The sequence below is a fragment of the Pristis pectinata genome, chromosome 25 (genome assembly GCF_009764475.1).
Source record: "Pristis pectinata isolate sPriPec2 chromosome 25, sPriPec2.1.pri, whole genome shotgun sequence".
Taxonomy (NCBI): Eukaryota; Metazoa; Chordata; class Chondrichthyes; order Rhinopristiformes; family Pristidae; genus Pristis; species Pristis pectinata.
Genome location: NC_067429.1, coordinates 7716126 through 7735839, shown reverse-complemented (window position 1 = coordinate 7735839; position 19714 = coordinate 7716126). Strand labels below are relative to the sequence as shown.

General features: G+C 42.4%; 1 protein-coding gene across 1 annotated transcript in view; it reads left to right on the top strand.

The window, feature by feature from the left end:
* Positions 1-14524, top strand: part of med1 (mediator complex subunit 1) — a 47011-nt gene extending 32487 nt beyond the window's left edge. Inside the window, exons 13-17 of the mRNA XM_052038542.1 lie at positions 16-137; positions 830-1031; positions 4543-4638; positions 5043-5148; positions 6400-14524. Coding sequence (XP_051894502.1) covers positions 16-137; positions 830-1031; positions 4543-4638; positions 5043-5148; positions 6400-9610 — 3737 coding nt within the window. The 3' untranslated portion in view covers positions 9611-14524. The remainder of the gene's footprint in view (positions 1-15; positions 138-829; positions 1032-4542; positions 4639-5042; positions 5149-6399) is intronic.
* Positions 14525-19714: the final 5190 nt, after the last annotated feature.

Below are 19714 nucleotides of genomic sequence, written 5' to 3'. Positions count from 1 at the left end.
AATTTTCTTGGACAGGTATCACCCTCTTTGATCCTCCTACCACTCTGGTTCCACTTTATGAATTAATCACACAGTTTGTACTTTCCGGGAAGGATGATGGTTCTTCAACTTTGAAACACAACATGCGATTTTATGCTGTGAGTTAATATTGATATTCAAATTTGCAGACCAGTCTGTTATTTGTTTGAAACATTGATTTATTAACTAATATGCATTTGCTTACTGACTTAGCTGATCACAGCAGTAAACCTCTCAAGCACTTGATGACAGTGCCAAAGTCAGTCAGTTTTTCTGTTCTTCCTCATCATTAAGTGATATGTCTTGGAAGGACAGCACCTATGTGGAAGTTAGATTAGGGCAGCACTGGATTTGGCTGTGATTTCCTCTGCAGTTGTTGTCATTGACAATAAGGGCTTTCGTATGTCTCTCTGTTTGCGTAATCTGCTGAATGGTACCTGTCTCGGTACATGTGACAATAATAAACCAATAATAATAAGGTTTGGAGGGCTCTGAAATTCCATTTAATAGTTAAATGCATTCCTGGGTGCTGTTTTCCAAATTAATATTTGGGCACTGTATGCTACTTGAGCAGTCTCAGGTGGCAGACATGCAGTACCAGGTTCATTTGACTCGCTTGTGCTCTCTTTGAGTAGAAGTAAGGGAAGGAGGGAGAAATGAAGAGACCCCTACACACTGACAGGTTCCTTCCTCCAGATAAAATCAGCGATAAATGTATGCTGTTAATTTGTGTCAAATCTTCATTGCTTTGTCATAGAGGTTTTATAAATGTACAACATTTAAAAAAAAAGCTTTATTGCTGTTGTTCCAGTCTTTGCCAGGCCAACAGCATTGCTATTTCCTGAACAAGGATGCCCCAATCCACGATGGGAGGTGTTTGCAAGGTGCACTGCTTCATAAAATTCCTTTCAGGCACCCAGGCCAGGTGCCTCGGATTCTGGAACTTATCCGGCACCAAGTGGCGTACAACACTCTAATTGGGAGCTGTGTGAAAAGGACTGTGCTGAAGGAAGGTAATGGCAGGTTATTTATGTTTGCAGTAACCTGTTGCTCTGAGTTCAGGGGATGGAGCCTGGCTGTCCACCCTAATCTGAAAGGACACAATTATGTATCATATTGGGTCAGATGTAGCTTCTGACAAAGTGTTTGGTTTGGATCTTGCCCTCCAATGCCAGTCAGGCTCAGCATTTTATTCAGGTCTGAATGACTTGCTTCATATTACTGCATGCGTCCTTTGTCGTTGATCAGTAGCAACTTATGTGCAACATAGCAAGTGTTTTTCTGCAACTGCCTCGGTATAAGGTCAGGAATGGAAAGAAGTTACAGATTCTTAGGCTCTGGTTGATTTCAGATTGGCTGTGGATAATTTTATACCCGACCAGACATCCAGTGGGGATTGTGATTTTTTTTAAACTGGAAATCTAAAACATAACAGCAAATGTTGGAAATATTCAGCAAGTCAGATGCTTCCTTGGAAAGAAGAAACAGATAATGTTTCAGTCAGAACTGAGAAAGAAAGAAAACGAGTAGTTTTACGTTGTGGGGGGGTGGGAGTGGGGGGGGAGGTGGTGGCTTAGAACAAAAGGAAATATCTCTCATAGGGTCAGGCCAGAATTGTCTTGGTGATAAGCTGTTGATAAAGTTATCTGAGGATTGTTGTTTTTTACCCACTTGCAAGGCAGTTGAAGTAAAAACAAAGTGTTGGAACTACTCAGCAGGTCAGTTAGGATCTGTGGAGAGAGATTACAGAGTTAGCCAGTTCGGTCAATGACACATCATCATTTTACTTTGTTTTTATTTCTGCAGTTTTTTGCTTTTCAATTTCATGATGGTTGAGTTCAGTTTTGTTCCTCCCCTTTAAGCAAATGGGAAATTGTTAGTTGTTTCTGCTCTGTAATTGTTGATAATCACCTCTGCATTTAACCAGACATACTACCTTGTGACTGCAGGATAGATTTGTTTTGGTGCCATGGACTCTGATGAAACAGCATGTAGAATATTCAGCAGTGTAACAGCACAGCATTGGCTCTCAGCCTTTGAGAGCCTATATCCAGGGAACAGTCTCGGAATAAGGGATTAGCCATTCAGTGCTGAGGAGAAATTCCTTGAGGCAGCTTGTGAATCCTTGGAATTCTGTCCCAACGCTCTAACATAACATGTTCAAGACTGCGATGGATAAACGTTTAAACACAACTGAACTGAGAGATATGCAGAAGAGGTGGGAAAGGGAGTTGAGGTACAGAATATGTCACAATCTTATTAAATGGCCATGCGGGCAGTTGCTGCTTTTATTCCATGATAAGGTCTCACTTGAAGTGTGCCTAATGATGAAAGAGGGACCAGAAAACAAAAACACAAGAATATAAACTCAGCAAGTCAGGCACTTCATATCCATGACATGTCACCTGAACTAGGGAAAGTTAGAAATTCAACACGTTTTAAGATGCAGAGAACGGGGAGTAGTGGAAAGATCAAAGATGATGTCTGTGATAGAGTGGCAATAAAGAGAAAGTGACTGGCACAAACTGAGGTGGTTCTGCCTGAGAGGAGGTGTGAAGTATTTGTTATTGCACCTGAGCTGTTTGCGAGAGATGCAAATAGAAGATGGTGACTTAGAAAGGGGGAAGAAACCAGTGCTGGAACTGCACGGTACAGAACACGACAGGTGGAAATCTGATATAAACAATGATACTGGAAATACTCAGCAAATCGAGCAGTATCTGTGGAGAAAGAAAAATAGAGCTAACATTACAAGTTAATACCTCTCGGCTCTGATACAAACAGGAAAGGATGGAGGAATGAACATGCAATCACAGAGGGAGCAATTTCTTTAGAATGCTGAAGGGGAGGGGAGAAGGTGTACAGAGGATGATCAGTTGAACGTGGAGGCTGTGTGGTGGAAGGTGAGGACAAAGGGAATCCTATCCTTGCTCTGAGTAGGAGAAGGGGTGAGAGCAGAAGTGCAGGGAGTGGAGCGTTCACAGTTGAGAGCTACGTCAAGGATCGTTGGGTAAACAGAAGACATCTAAGAAGCACTGTGTGGGAAGGTGTCATTGTCGGAACATTCGAGAGAGACAAACTGGGAGTGGAATGTAGTCTTTACAGGAAGCAGGATGGGAGGAGATGTGGTTATAACAGCTGGGCAATTTTGCAAGGACGCCAGTATGTGCAAGCAAATGGGGATGATGAGTGAATGTGAGCAAGGAGTTATTCTCTTATTGTCTCAGCTGCTCATGCCCTGCTTCCAGTTGCATGTCACTTTAATTCTCTCTCCCAACCCCACTGAGCTTGCTAAGCTCAAGGCATGTCACAGCTCTCCGGCCTCAGTGTTGAATTCAGTGATTTCAGATAACCAGCCTTTGGTGGTTTATATAAGAACTGAGCAGTTCTGATGAAGGGTTGTCAACTTGTAGCCTTTATTCCATTTTTCTTTCTCCTGATCTACCATTTTATTCCAGATTTCCAACAACTGCAGCGATATATCTCACAATTGTTTTCTCTCTGTCCTCATCCGTCTCCTACTTACATCAACTACAGACAGATCAGCTGTGATTAAAAACCCTTCTCCATGCTCTCAGCCAGCACCACCACCACTTGTGTCAATCAATCACTCTTGGTCCCTACCCTCTCACAGACAATCCCTTGGTTCTCACCACCCTCCCCTGTACTCTGCAATGTAAAACGTGTTTGATTTAGAAATTTTCCCAGTTCTGATGACAGGAATTTTAGCTTTCTCCATGGATGCTGTCTGAGCTGCTGAAAACTTCCAGCGTTTTCTGTTTTTGTTTCAGATTTCCAGCATCTCAAGTGTTCAGCTTTTCAGCGAAAAGAGTTATATACATTACTTTGGGAATCCTCTTTGAAACAACTAGGACCAAAGGGATTGTAATGTTTCTGTTGCAGAGATGTTTAAAAGAGTGAGTGCAGACTGAAAGACTGTTGAAACAACCAAAGGGATTCTGGGTTTGTACACATTTGATATAAAGTGGAAATGAGGCATGGATGGGGCATGGTAGACATTTCTGTAGAGTAGTATATTGAAAGGATATGATGATGTTATAGTTAAAGGGTAGAATTCAATTGAAAGGGTTGAAAAATTAGCTTTGTTCTGAAACTAAGAAGGAAGGTCTTTGTACCGTAAATGATACTGCTTTTGGAGCATTGCTACTTTCTGAAGAAGGATGCCCCAGTATAAAAATCACTGATTTTAAAAACAAGTATTACTTTATGAATACTAAGAACAGCATTAAAACTCCACACAAAATGCTGGAGCAACACACAAGGTGCTGTAGGAACTCACTCTAGCACCCAGCATCTTGTGTGTTGCTCCAGATTCCAGCATCTGCAGAATTACATATTAACCATTCACTAGTTAATGTGAAATTCCACAGTTGTAAGCAACAGGAGGAATCTGTGATATTATCAACTCTGAATCCAGCTCCCATTTTATCTATCAGAATAGCAGTCTGGATTTTCTTCCCACTGCAGTGTTCTTACCATCCAATGTGAATCGTGTGTTTGCAGATTTGCCTGGTCGTTTGCAGTTTGAGGTGTGCCCGTTGACTGACACCAGCTTCAGCCTCTCCTTCCAGCACCCAGTCAATGACTCCCTTGTGTGTGGTATGCTACTTTGAGTAATTTTTGCCTATGTAATCCCATTTATTGAAAACTTTATAACTACCTGCACCAGGCCCTGTTCTTGCTCCCTTTATAATTGCCGTGTTAACTGGAATATTTATTATATTGCTATGTAACGTCTTTCAAAAAAGACAAATTAAAAGTGCATTGGGATATTAATGGTTGTAATATCCACTCGTCTGGAAAATCTGCCAATCCACCAAAGTCCTCGGGGTGCTAGATTGTCAGTTTTATTGCACTGGTAAAATATTTCCAAGCTTCACTTTTATTCTAAGCAATCGTCCTGCTGTTGTGAAAGCTCCCAAAAACTAGTCACCACTCATTGTGATCTTCAGGTAGCTTTTATTCTCATTTTTAATTTTTTTCACTGCTTTTTATTTTGCCAGTTGTGATGGATGTACTGGACTCCAGGCAAGTGAGCTGTAAACTGTATAAAGGACTTTCTGATGCCCTCATCTGTACTGATGACTTCATTACCAGAGTGGTTCAGCGGTAAGGGTTTTCTCTGTACCTGACTCTCCTCAGAGAAAGGTGTGGCAGAAGATCAGGAGTTGGGGTGGGGGGGGGGGAGGGGTGTCATGACTGAGGTCTACTAAAATACAGTCACTAAGTAATTAAATACCGATTTTTGAGGTAGCATTCTGGCATTAATACCAGTGTGTTGGAGCTAATGTTGTCCAGCTGTCTAATGGGAGAAGGGATCATTAATACTAGTGTGTTGGAGCTAACAATGTCTAGCTGTCTAATGGGAGAAGCGATTGCTGATTTAGGACTGACACAGAGACCAGAAGATCTCGAGCTTGATGGAGCTCAGCGGATGATTTAGGTAGGATACTATGTCCCTAATCACCTATGATAACTTCCAGAAAACACACGCTATATTCTAGATGAGGAAAAACATGGGATGCAACTGCAACTGTCCATAGTTGGACGGCCCGCTTGTACTCTCGTAGATTGGCTGCCTTTGTGTACCAATCTGGTAGCTTTTTGCTACCAATTCCAGTCAGATAAAACCCCTGCAAGTTACTGGCTTCAGAAATGAAGAAAGTCAGTGTGGAGAAATATGATCAGCCTGAACTGTTCTACTTCCAATGTTTTGACACCCAAGAAACTTAAAAACAAGAGAACCATTTATTTTTAATAGTATTGTGTGTTTCTGGTTGATCTTGAAGGAGTGAAGGTAGACAGAATGCAGCCAAGTGCTCTCTCATAAGATAGGAGTGTGGTACAGATAAGCCTAGAGCACTGCTACAAAACTGCAACTGCAGAACAAGAAAACTCTTGTCAGGATATTTAAATAGTCTTTAACACTTTAAAATAGGAATAATTTGGGCAGTGGAAATAAAAGAATTGTTTAGTACGTAGTGGGATAGCTTTCTGAGTTGAAGGGTTTAATACTTTTTCATAGTTATTTTGTATTGTACAAGGTCATAATCATACCGCACGGAAACAGGCTCTTCTGCCCATCTGGTCCATGCCGGCCAAGATGCCCATCTGGTCCATGCCGGCCAAGATGCCCATCTAAGCTGGTTCCATTTGGCCCATATTCCTTTAAACCTTTCCTATCCACGTACCTGTCCAAGTGTCTTTTAAATGTTGTTAATGGAAGAGGTTTGCATTCAGCCACAGCACTGAGTTCCTATAAAGATATTCTTTATTGACTTTCTCTTTGTGGTACAGCCTAACAGTTTGATAAATTCCTGATGGGTGTGAGTAATGTCATCGGCGCCCTGTGTTTTGTAGATGTATGTCCATCCCAGTGACGATGCGAGCAATCCGCCGCAAGGCTGAGACCATCCAGGCAGATACCCCGGCTTTGCCTCTCATTGCCGAGACCGTGGAGGACATGCTGAAACGGAACCCCCCTCCCCCCAGCAGTCCTGGTTACAGCACGCAGCTGGGTAACAACCCACCGAGTGGTACCACCACACCAACGAGCAACTTCCCTGGGCCCATCTCCTCCATCTTCAATTTACAGGGCATGAAGGAAAGGCACGAATCGGGACATGGGGAAGACTCCTTTAAAGTCAACCAGAACCCTATCCTGACTAGTTTACTGCAGATCACGGGGAGTGTTGGTTCATCCATCGGTTCGAGCCCTACCCCTCCCGGCCACACGCCTCCGCCAGTTTCTTCCCCTGCGAGTAATACCAAAAACCACCCCATGCTGATGAACCTGCTCAAGGACAACCCAAGCCAAGATTTTTCAACGCTGTACGGTAGCAGCCCTTTGGAGAGGCAGAATTCTTCCTCCAGTTCACCTAGAATTGATGTGGCTTCAGGCAGTACAAAGCAGAAGAAGAAGAGGACACGGTCGCAGACAGATAAACCCAAGCAACCTCAGACTGAGGAGGACTTCCAGAGAGAGCTCATCTCCATGGACTTCGATGCCCCTAACAGTGTCTTTGATGTAAACCTGGCTGGAGATACTTTGGACACCCCACACATTACCCCTGCCCCCAGTCAGTGTAACACCCCTCCTACAACATACCCTCCAACTGTGGTACACTCTCAGCAGTCCAGCATGCAGAGAATGGTACGCCTCTCCAGCACGGACAGTATTGGAGCTGATGTTACAGAGATTCTGTCAGACATAGCAGAACAAACTACTAAGCTGGCTACCTCTGGGGACAATTGTCAGTCTGTTGGGACTCCTGTCCGCGATTCCCTGAGCTCGTCCCATTCCGCTGTAAATAGTACATTTGACGCAGACGTTTTTCAGGCCGGAAGCAACGAGAACACGTACACTGACCCTGCAGATTTAATAGCAGATGCCACCACTACTCCAACCAGTGACTCTTCGAACCAGTTTTTTCCTGATGGAGTAGATTTTTTATTGGAAAATCAAAGCGGGGCCAATTTTGTGAGTGGATATTTTGATGAGAACAGCCAAGGTGGCGATATGGATGACATGAAGGGTTTCCCTTCACAGGGGTCTGCCTCAATTAACGCGCAGGCAATGAGTGGTGACACTGTAGAGCGCAGCAAAGGGAGTAGCCACACCGACATGGATTTTAGTATGTTTACAAACAGCAACAAGTCATTAGGGTCGTCGGAGGGGATGGAACACTCTGGGAATCAGAGCCCCTTATTGAGCACGGTGGAGGTTGCGAAAGTGGACAAGTCTCAAAAGCAGCGATCTGGCAAGGAAGGAAACGGCAGCGGGAGCAGCAATTTATCAGGAATGGCCATTGACAGTAAACCCGGGAAACGTACTCGGACTCCGTCGAGTGATGGGAAGAACAAAGAAAAGCCTCCAAAGCGCAAGAAGACTGACTCGGAAAGCAAGTCTCCATCTCACAGTGTGTCAAGTCGGCCTTTCACGCCCCCTGCCAGCACCACTGGCTCCAAATCCCCCGGGAGCTCTGGGCGGTCACAGACTCCACCCAGTGTGGCCACACCTCCGATTCCCAAAATTACAATTCAGATTCGCAAGGAGATCGTTGGCAAATCGTCTTCGCACAGTCAGTTCGGGTCAGGCCCTTCGTCCAGCAGTAAAAGTCACCACTCTCATTCCTCCAACTCCTCTTCCAGCAAGCTGAAAAGCAACAAATCTGAGAGCTCTTCCAGTTCCAAAATGAGCAGCAGCGGCCTGTACCCAGGGCAAGGCGGTGCCAGTTCCAGTCAATCCAAGAGCTCCTCTCAATCCATGGGAAAACCCAGCTCTTCTCCAGTCACCAAACATGGTTTGACCAGCAGTGGCAGCTTGTCCAGTAACAGCAGCAGCAAAATGAAGCCTCAGGTTAAGTCGTCCTCATCCCTGGCCAATCCATCTGGAGGAAAGCCCAATGTGTCTCCCTCCCACTCGAGACCTTCGGGCAACTCAGAGAAACTTTCATCACCATTGAAGCCCATTCCAGGAACTCCGCCAGCAAAGGCCAAGTCTCCAGTCAGCTCAGGCTCTGGAAGCTCACACATGTCGGGGTCCAGTTCCAGCTCGAGCATGAAACAGTCCTCTGGCATAGCATCCTCCGGTTCATTGAACCAGAAGCCTCCAACCTCCTCTTCCTCTTCCTCCTCTTCCTCCGCTTCCTCAATGTCTTCATCTCAAAATGCTCACGGAAATTTAATCAAAGGAAAGTCTCCCAGTCGGACCAAGAAACCGTCTTTGACGGCGGTAATTGATAAACTGAAACATGGCGTGGGTGGTGTGGGTGGTTCTAACTCCGAAGACTGTGCAGATGGTCAAATGGCAGCAGCAGCAATGCCGTCCACTCACAGCATCCCATCCAAACACAATATGTCGCCAGCAGATTACCAGGGAAAGCGTGAGAAGAGTGACAAAGAAAGCAAGTCCAAGGTCTCTGTCTCGGGGAGTTCAGGCGACAGTGGGAAGAAATCCTCAGACTCTAAGAATGGCGGAGGAACAGGAGTGGCGAAAATCATCATTAGCAAGCATGATGGTGGTTCACCGAGCATCAAGGCCAAGGTGACCTTGCAGAAACCAAGTGATGGCAGTGGTGATGGCTTGAGACCACAGATAACTGGAGCAAAAAACTATGGCTCACCCTTGTTCAGTGGTTCGACACCAAAACACGAACGCTGCTCCCCAAGTTACAGCAAGTCGCCTGCCTACACCCCTCAGGGTGGCGATAGTGGCAGCGAGTCGGGATCGTCCTTCGCCGAGAAATCCCACCAGAACAGTCCCAGCTCCGATGATGATGTCCGGCCGCTCCCCGAATATAGTTTGGAAAAGCATAAAAAGCACAAAAAGGAGAAGAAGAAAGGGAAGGACAAAGATCGGGATCGGGACCGGGACCGAGACAGGGAGAAGAAAAAATCTCACTCTAGCATTAAACCAGAAACTTGGTCAAAGTCTCCTATATCGACTGACCAATCCTTGTCTATGGCAGGGAGCACATCCATGAACTCCGAGAGGTCATCTCGCCCCAGCCCGGCGTTTTTAATTGGTGATGACGATGACCTCATGAATGTGGCTTTGATTGGTAACTGAAGTGCATTGTTCATAAACCAAGTCAGTCAACTGTACTGTGATCGCATTTTGTGTCTAACTATGAAGTTCTTGGCTTTATCTCCAATTTTGGCAGATGCCTCATTCACAAAGAAAAAGGTTTTAAGTTGGCCATTATTCTTAATGTCAGCAACCAGTGTACATGAAATGAAACCGTTTTCAGTACATTTTTGAGTGGGTGGCCTATGTCAAGTTTTACATGAGCATCCTTTGTCTTCCTTTTCAGAAGGAGACTGGTTCAAAACTAAGTTAAAGGAGGTCCTTTGTCCAAGGATTGGTTTGGCTTTCTCTTGCAGAGCTTAGAATCTCCTAAACCTGACTCCATCCTGCTTGTGTTTGCTTCCCACATTTCACAGCTCATTTTTATTAACCTAAAGCTATTTTAAAATCAAAAGAGGTTGCTCCTTGTGTGTTAGAGCCTCATATTTTTCTAAAAATCAAAATGGCCTGTGTGCTTAATTTCCTGTGACTCCCCATAAAGATAGATTTTATTTAACTATTTGCTAGACCCAGATTCTTTTACATAAAACCTAATATGCTTTTAACATGCTTTATTTTTAACTATTTATTAATCTCTTAAATTCAGAATTGAAATCATTTTAACAGCTTCTAAAGCTTTGTTAATCCATTTTAAAGTCAAAAATTGTACATTGCTTTAAATGCCCAGGTTGTACTACAGTGCTGTTTTCTCTTTGATTATTTTTGTGAAGAGCAAGAGTGCATATGTGCTATTATTTGTATTGACATTTTAAAGCTGATGGTTCTGCTTGTTTGGAGAATGTTTCTATCATTTTTCTATAGCCTACTGCCTCAGTTGTAAGTTTGAGAATGTGTATTGCAATTCTACCACGCACTTCCCCTTAGTTTCATGCTGTGAGTTAGATGATGAAGTAGTTTGCATTTAGACCATGTGTGTAGTCTGAAGGCGGTGTTGCTGGCTAAACTTCCTGATTGTTCTCCCTGATGCTTGCTTTGTTTTCCATAAGTTCATGTCCTCAGTGTAACCATTGAATTCATAAATGTGAAGGTTTTCCCACTTTGTATTAATAATTGGTGAATGATGCTCCCAGCAGTCCATCAATTAGCTGTATGTTGGTACACTTCATAAAAGCAGAGACCTATTAGATACCTAAAGAACCCTGATCTTCGAGACAATATTTTTTTACCTTCCAAATGTTAAGAGAAATTGATACCTAAGACGAAAAGTGTATCATTGGGGAATGAGATTTTATTCTGACTTGACGTTCTTGGTGAAGCGGGCTCTCGCCCACTGGGAGAATCGAATGGAAAAATTATCCACTTAACATGTTTACTGGAAAAAGCAAAGCATCTTTTAAACCAATTAAATCATCCATGCAATAAGATTGTGTAAATCATAGTCCAATGTTCAACCTGGCCTTCTGCCAGTGCAGTAATTAGTTGATAGTTGAGCCATGGATCCACATTGGATACCCCGTAGGAATAAAAATAAATGCTCACTAAATTGTACTCCTGATAGCAAATTTTAATAAAAGCTTAAGGTCTTTCTTACAAGGCATGTGAAACACTTAAAACAGAAGTGAAACCCACTTCTAATCCACCTCAAAGTAAAAATATTGGAATCCTGAGTATTAAACTTGGGATCCCATATAATTATAAGGTGGTTCAGATAACGGAGGGTCTTTTCCTATTAGTCCCATGTCTTGATCAAGTCTGGCCAAAGAAAGCAATGAATGGATTTGCCAAGGAGAGATTCACAGGCATTTTGCTCAATGGTTTTGATTAGAGATAGCAAATATATGAGCTGTTAGAGTGTGAGGCCATGGGTTGCCCAGAGTAGGCTACTTGGTGCATTGACCCTGTTCTGCCATTTGGTGAGATTATGTTTAAACTGTGATCTAACTCCTTCCAAAAAATCCACCATGGATTGAAGACCAGTTATATACCTTCTGCTGTCATAAAGGAAATTTGTGTTGGGATGTTTAATAAGTTGGCCACCAATTTTCAGACAAGGCACAAAGTGCAAGTTGTCGCCATTATTTTAAGGTAGTTACTAATGCCAGATGAACTCAGTATTTCGTTTCTTCGCTTTTTGATTTTGGTCTAAGTAAAGCTCAAATGTACATTTATTGTATTGATAACTCGAGCATCATAGAAATATACCATACAAATTGGTCTACACTGGTCAGAAGCTGTTGAGCCTAACAACCGTCTCCAGCTTTCGATCTATAGGCTTTGATAATTGCACATCAAATGCACACTCAGCTGCTTTTTAAATGCGGTGAGTGTTTCTGCTTTCAGACAATGAATTCCATGCCTCCCCCTTCTTTGTGTGATTTTCTTTTCCCCTTCAACTCTGTACTTTTTATATCAGTTACTTTAACTCCACTCCCCCTTGTGTTGCCCTCCCAGTAGATCATTTTTGTTCTCCCTACCTCAGTCTCTAATAGTTTTATACACTATCTTCATCTCTGGGAGGCACTGATTCTGATGGGGTACCAAGCCCAGACTGCCTTACCCATATGTAGCTTATTTCCTGTAAGCTGTGGCAGTTACTGTCAGCAGCCTCAACCGTGAAAGGCATCAGCCCTAAACCCAGTCCTATTCTTGTCAAAAATCCCAGTTTCTAACAGGGGGACATGGGGATCAGGAGCCCTGGTTGATTTGCCCAGGCCATTTACCCTGCTAGTATCAGCTTGCTCAGCAGAGACAAAGAATCCACCCCATTTTTCCACTGGTTGTGGATTTTGAGAGGAGAAGTAACTTGGAGAATGCTTCCTTTGAATGTGAGAATTAGAATATAGCTGTCTTCACAAAGGTACGCATCTTTTGTTATGAAGAAATAAAAGTTTGGGAATTCAGTTGGGTGTCATTGGAAAGTATTCAAGGATGCCCACCTCACTAAAATAGGCAGAGGTACAACTACTCTTTGTTAAATCAGTTGAATTTGAAAAAACCTACATTGGCAGTATTAAGAAACTAAAAATTAATGCTTATTGAAGAATGTTTCAAAAAAGGAAATTGGGTCCTGTCATTACTGACAGCTTGTATTAAACCTGAAATTTCAAAGTATGAAAGTTTCCATTGGTATTGTCTTTGCCAATAGTTCTACAAGTCAGAACTCCTTTCACATTGATTTGTATAAAAGTCTTAGTCTTAAAATGGTGTCCACTTGAAATTGTGTTGTACTTCAGATTGAAATTGTGAGACCACTAGTTATTGTCGAGCAGCTCTGAAACTTGGCTCAGTGGAAGTATCATGAAGATGCTGCAGATTTTCTCAACTGTTACCGTTTCAAAGCAGGTGCTATGATAAATTAGCAAAGCAGAACTTTACAGGAACAGACCATTTGGCCTATCATGTGCACCCCAGTGATTTTCTTCACTACCTCCAAACCCGTTCACCCAACACCCACCAAAAACTATCAGAATTCCTTTTTTTGTTAAGAGAGACTTATGGTCTCTCTATCTCAATCTCCCAAATCCTACAAAACCTCTTTAAGAAAAACAAAATTACATTGATCCTTTTTTCAGTTACTTCAGGTAAGTACAACTCCTTTAATAAAAATGGAAAGTGGTCAAAATCCACAAATGGTCAGTAGTTGAAAGGGAAAAGTTGGTCGTGATTTGGACAAGTTCATTGAGGTGTCTCCACCACCAACTGTTAAACCATCTTTTTCTTTTAACTGTTCCCTGGGTGACTGGCTGTGTACTCCCTTCTGCAAATCATGGATGTAAAACTTAAAATTTGCTCATGAAGTCTGTGAATATCTCAAGTATTGAAACTAGACTACCATTCAAGGGGTAGGAGATCACAAAGAGTTGAAGAAAATATTAATGCCTTTATTGTGTATTAAATATTGTGTTAAAGCTGTCTCAAATGTTAATGAGATCACTTTTCAGGTCATACTGAAATGAGGCCCCATTTCAGGTAAGATTGAAAATCAAAAATATGCTTGAGGTTGAAAGTTGATAGGCTGATGTATGTATTCCTAGTGCTATGGTCTAATGTTCTGTGTGCCTGGCGAATTTGCTGCAAGATAATGCTGCCAGTAATCTAGAGGGCTAAGGTAATATCTTGCATAAAGCTTAGCATTATGTTGGAATGTCACAGGCTCTTTTCCTCACCTGTGCTGAGTTTAAATGGTCTCATCATGACCTCGTCATCCATTAGGCTGGAGGGAAAAGAATTCCTCAGGCGCGGTTTATCATCACTGCGCAGTGTTCCTGGCCAGAAACCAGGTTGAGCAGGGCTATTGTTGGGTAGAGCAGGAGGGATGGTGAGGCAAAAGTTGTTGTGCTATTCAACATAGTCAAAGTCCCAAACATGTGGTCTAGGCCCAAATGAAGAATGGTTACTTTGAGGGAGTCCTTGAAATCATCCCAATGATCCTTGGTAACTGCAGAGAAAACCAGGGAGCAGAAACTAATTTGGAATTTGATTCTAAAAATTCTATGTCCCACCTGATCAGGGAACCATTTTGAAATGTCCAGTGGATGTTTGAGATGATTGGTTGCCTGTGTATATAAACAAAAGTCAAAATATTTGATTTTTTTCCAGAAATGTTGGTTTTTAAAAAAACTATTTTTATACATATTTTGGCATAAAACCTTGACCTTTCTCTGTACAGTGATCTTGCAGTGTATGGGCGAAGGACCCCAGTGTTTTCCTAAAGCAAATGTAACAAAGAAAATGGTTGACAGTGTCGTGTTTTGTGAAGTAACGTTTGCTTTAATGTTCTGTCCAGAATGTAAATGAGTTGCAAATTTCCTCCTATTACACAGGCTTGATTTGTGCCATACTTTGTTTTTGCAAAATGTAAATTCTTTTCCCAACATTTTCATAATAGAGCATGTTACTTTGCAGAGAAAAATATACCAATGTTATTGTTCACACTTGGAAATAAACAGTTCAGCAGGACGATGTCTGTGTGTATTAGAATTTGCAATTTGCAGTGACCTCTTGTGGATTCTGTGATTTGGTGTCATTTTGCTTTGGTTTGTAATTTTGATCATTTCAGCTGCATAGATTTAATATAATCTGTGGATAAACTTGGAATGATTCAGAACACAGCTCTTTCCCTTTCTGTATCGAGATTTAATTGCAATCCAAGACTTATTGGAATAAGTCTTTCAAGGGTTTTCTGTAAAGCGTACATAGAAGTATGGAATGATAGAGCACCGAGGAGGCCATTCGGCCCATCTTTCAAAACCTGTTCATTTTGGAGCTATTCAATTAATCTCACTCCCACCCTCTCTGCGTAACCCTGTATATGTTTTTCTTCAAGTATTTATCCTGTTGGATGGTTACGATTAAATCTGCACCTCTCAAACATTGGATTCTAGGTCAATTTGATGAGTAAAAATAACATTCCTCACATTCCCTCCTTTTGCCAGTCCTCTTAAATTTCCGGTTGCTGACCCCTTTGGCCACTGGGAACAATTTCTCTTTATTTATTCTATCAAATCTACTTTGTGTTTGGGCAGCTCAATACAGTCCTCATTATTCATGGGGGACAGAGACATAGGCTGCTTGTGGATAACTAAAAAACAAGGAAACCCCTAAGGTTACAATGACATACAGCGGTCAACCCCTGCATGGATATAACAACTTCTGTGTAAGCTTCACCTTGTCCAAACGAGCTGAAACATATGATCACTCTGGACCCCGGCTCCAGTCTTAAACCTACCCACGTTCCTGACCGTGGCTCTGACACACACACCAACTATTGACCTTCCACTGCTTGGACACCACAGGGAAGAGTTCTGGAGAAACGTGCTGTATTTACCAACTTTCCCAGTAATACACCACCAACCTCACGAGTACTCGGAACCACAAATGGAAGTTTAACTGATGCTGATATATATGGTGTATATGACAAAACTAATCTGAATCTGATAATGAAAACTTAATATACTATCTCTGCTTACCTTTCTCGTGTTAAGAAACACAATGCCACTCCATTCTCTCTCAAAACATCACCCCTCAAATAAAATTCAAAGTCAAGGTCAAATTACGTGTTCATGTACATGTATGCACACATGCAATGGAAAAGCAGCGTCACGGGCACATAGCATTAGGCAACATTCACAATAACAAACTTCCTGGGCTGAGTGTTGTTGCGGGAGACTAGAGTCCCCACGGTTCCTCCCGCAGTTTGTTTGTTGCTCCAGATTCCAGCATCTGTAGTCTCTTGTTCTCTAGCATCTTCAAGTGCGTGATGGACCGGAATACATTTCATGAGATGCCCAACGAAGTGAGCGGTTTTGCAGTTGGCTGGTTGTCCAACTGAACAGCATGGTCTCTAATCAAAGACTTGGTGAGGCTGACTTCCAGTAATGCACTGGGGGAGAGCCACACTCTGAGATTGTTGGCACAGGTGATTTATGTTCCCCATTTGAAGCAGAAATTTCCCCATGAGTTGGAACGCAAGAACACTGCATCCTGAAAGCCGATTTAAAGTTTGCCGTTCTATTTCAGAATATTAAGGTGGAAAGCCAGCCAACATATATGGAGGTGGGTCACCGATCTATGAACTTATTCAATGGTGGTAGAGGCCACTAAGTAACCACCTCCTTATCCTATGTTCCTTTCTTTGACTGTCTCAAATCACAAATCAAGAATAATTGTTTGTGCAAAATCCTACTTGCCAGTTGTAGAACTGTGCCCCATCTTAACACTGAGGTTTACACAGGAAGCACAAAGTTAGGACAGAAGATGACAGTGTGGGTTTTCTCCCACATCCTAAACATGTGCAGGTTGGTAGGTTAACTGGCCACTGTAAATTGTCAGTAGTGTGTGGTGAGTTGAAGGAAATATGGGGAGAATAAAACAGGATTACCATAGAATTACTGTAAATAGGTGGGTGATGGTTGGCATGGTGGGCCGAAGGGCCTGTTTCTGAGCTGTGTGGCTCTTTGCACAGAGGGTGGTGAGTATATGGAGCGAGCTGCCAGAGGAAGCTGTTGAGGTGGGTACAATTACAATGTTTAAAAGACATTCAGACAGGTATGTGGATTGGAACGGTTTGGAGGGATGTGGGCCAAACGCAGGCAAATGGAACCAGCTCTGATAGACGTGGGTTGGCACAGACAAGTTGGGTTGAAGAGCCTCTTTCTGTACCTGACTACAAGGAGCCTCTTTCTGTACATGTGTAATCAGAATTTGACAATAAAACTGAAACAAAAGACTCAATGTTCTGACTTATTGAATGTATTCAAAGTGCTATCTCGTGCTGACTCCTATTCAAATCCACCTTTTAGCATGGGAATTAGTAAAAACTACCCCATTGACTGGCCTTTTAGTGGATCTCCTGGTAATAGTTGGTGAATTTCTGATTGAGAGTTGACTATATGTATGTTTCACATTATGCTTGGATGTTGTGCACCAAGTTCAAGGCTTGCATGAAATGTTGATATTATAATTCATTCATTCTGATGTACCTATCTACCTGTTCCAACACCCATTTGCAGAAAACCAGGGAATGTTGGTGCCTTGGCTAAGATTGACCCCACTATCAGAAACATTAAATCAATTGAGTGTTTAGGATTTTAAAAAAAGGCACAATATACGTGCACATTCATACCTCATGAAATAGGTCATCCTGTAAACAGGACAGTCAAGAAAATCCACAAGTAACATTAGAGGATATTTTTCTCATGCATCTGATGAGGCATTGAAGAAAAAAAATAGTCCTGAAAATACTTCTGGGACTCCAGCACATTGTGAACAATTGGTAAGTGATTTGTCCAAATTAGGGCAATTGTGTTTATTCCAATACAAGTGGGTACGAATGAATAATGTGCATCTCCAGTCCAATACCCTTCTGTTATTCAGAATATAATTATAGATCCTTGTACCCATTAGTACAAGGATAGTTAATAGGAATAGATGTAATAAATAAGTGAATGTTTACCTTGCCCTGTCCAGAGTTTAGTGTATAATGCTATTTTTGGTAGGATCAGGTGATCTAACTGAAACCAGTCCAATAATATTAGTTATGCAAGTACTGTCCATAACCCGAGCGAAGTCCACATTGGTGACAGCCCCTTGACATGGAACATAAAGCAGTACAGAACAGGCCCTGCTGCCCACCATGTCTATGCCAATCATGACGCCAGTCTAAACTAATTCCATCTGCTCACACGCAGTCTGTATCCTTCTATTCCCTGCCTGTGTATATGTTTGTCTAAATGTTGCTGTCGTGTCTACTTCAACCACTTATCCTGGACATACTTTTTTGCACTAAACACTCTCTGTGTTACAAAAGTCTGCCTTGGAGAATCTCCCCGAAACTTTCCCCCTCTCACCTGGAAGCAATTGTTTCCCTGTTTAGGGTTAGATGACCCTAACCATCTACCCTATCTATGCCCCTCGTAATTTTATAAACTCCTAGCACCTCATCCCCTCGGCCTCCTACACTCCACCTCTCCTTATAGCTAGTATATCTCAATCCAGGCAACATCCTGGTGAAGGTCCTCTGCGCCCTCTCCAAAGCCTCCACATTCTTCCTATAGTGTAGTGCCTAGCCAAACAAAATGTGGTCTAACCAAAGTTTTATACAGATTCAACACAACTTCCCAACTTCTATACTCTATGCTCCAACCGATGAAGGCAAGCCTGCTGTATGCTGCCTTTACCACCCTGTTCACTTGCTGCTTCTTTCGGGGAGCCATGAACTTGCACCCCAAGATCTCTATGTACATCAATGTTTCTAAGAGTTAATGCTTAACTCTTGGCTTACTCTAGATCAAGGAATATTGATGAATGAATTGTCTCTCCCGGAGATGAACAGGCTCAAGACCTGATGTAGGTGTTTATAAAAATAACGTTATAGATAAGGCCTGTCTTTTCCCTGTATTGTGAAAATTGAAAACGGGGAAACAATTGCTTTGTTGGTCGGGTCATTGAGCATAAGAGTTAAGGAAGTCATGTTGCAGCTATACAAAACCTTGGTTAGGCTGCGCGTGGAGTATTGTGTGCAGTTCTGGTCACCCCATCACAGGAAGGATGTGGAGTCTTTGGGAAGGATGTAAAAAAAAGTGTACCAGGATGCTGCCTGAACTAGAGGCTATGACATTTAAGGAAAGGTTGGACAAACTTGAGTTGTTTTCTCTGGAGCGTCAGAGGCTGAGGGGAAACCTGATAGAAGTTTATAAAATTATGAGAGGCATAGAGAGGGTAGACAGCCAGAATCTTTTTCCCAGGGTAGAAATGTCAAGTACTAGAGGACGTACATTTAAGGTGAAAGAGGGAAAGTTTAAAAGAGATATGTGGGGCAAGTTTGTTTTACACAGAGAGTGGTGGGTGCCTGGAATGTGCTGTCAGGGGTAGTGATAGAAACAAATATGGTAGTGGTGTTTAAGAGGCTCTCAGATAGACACATGAATATGCTGGGAATGGAGGGATCTGGATCATGTGCAGGCAGAAGAGATTTAGTTTAATTTGGAATCATGTTCAGCATAGACATAGTGGGCCAAAGGGCCTGTTCCTGTGCTGCACTGCCTTATGTTCTAATCTTACAATTCGGCCTACATTGCCACTCAGGTGAGAAAGGTATTTCTTCACAGGAGGGTTGTGAGCCCACTGCTCCAAGCACTAATTAATAGCTTTTTCAAAAAGAGATTATTTACTATCTTTGGAAATGAGCTCTTTATTACCATTTGGAGGCAGAACAGGGAACTGGGTTTCAGAAGATGGAACCTCTACAGCCTTGCTGATTTGCATGGCATGTTGATGTCAATGAGCTCAGCATACAAGGCATTGAATCTGGGACCATCAAGTCTACCTCCTTTACCAAGTCCACCACAGGGGACGTGATTGTGGCAGGGCAGGTAATTCTCAATGAAAAACAGGATAATATTTCTATTTCAATCATTAATGACTATTGTAGGAAATGGGCAGTTTTGAGATGACATTATGAGAATGTGGTTTTCTTAATGATAGAGAATATGAATTAGGAGAATTCCTCTCTTTCATTTTCGAAGTGCTCGTCGTAACTTTTGGAACCATGTGAATGCTAGAAATAATCAGCAGGACAGGCAGCATTTGTGGAAGGGGAACAAAAGTTGACTTGAGCTTTCAGTTTGTTCCTTGTTAAATCTCCTG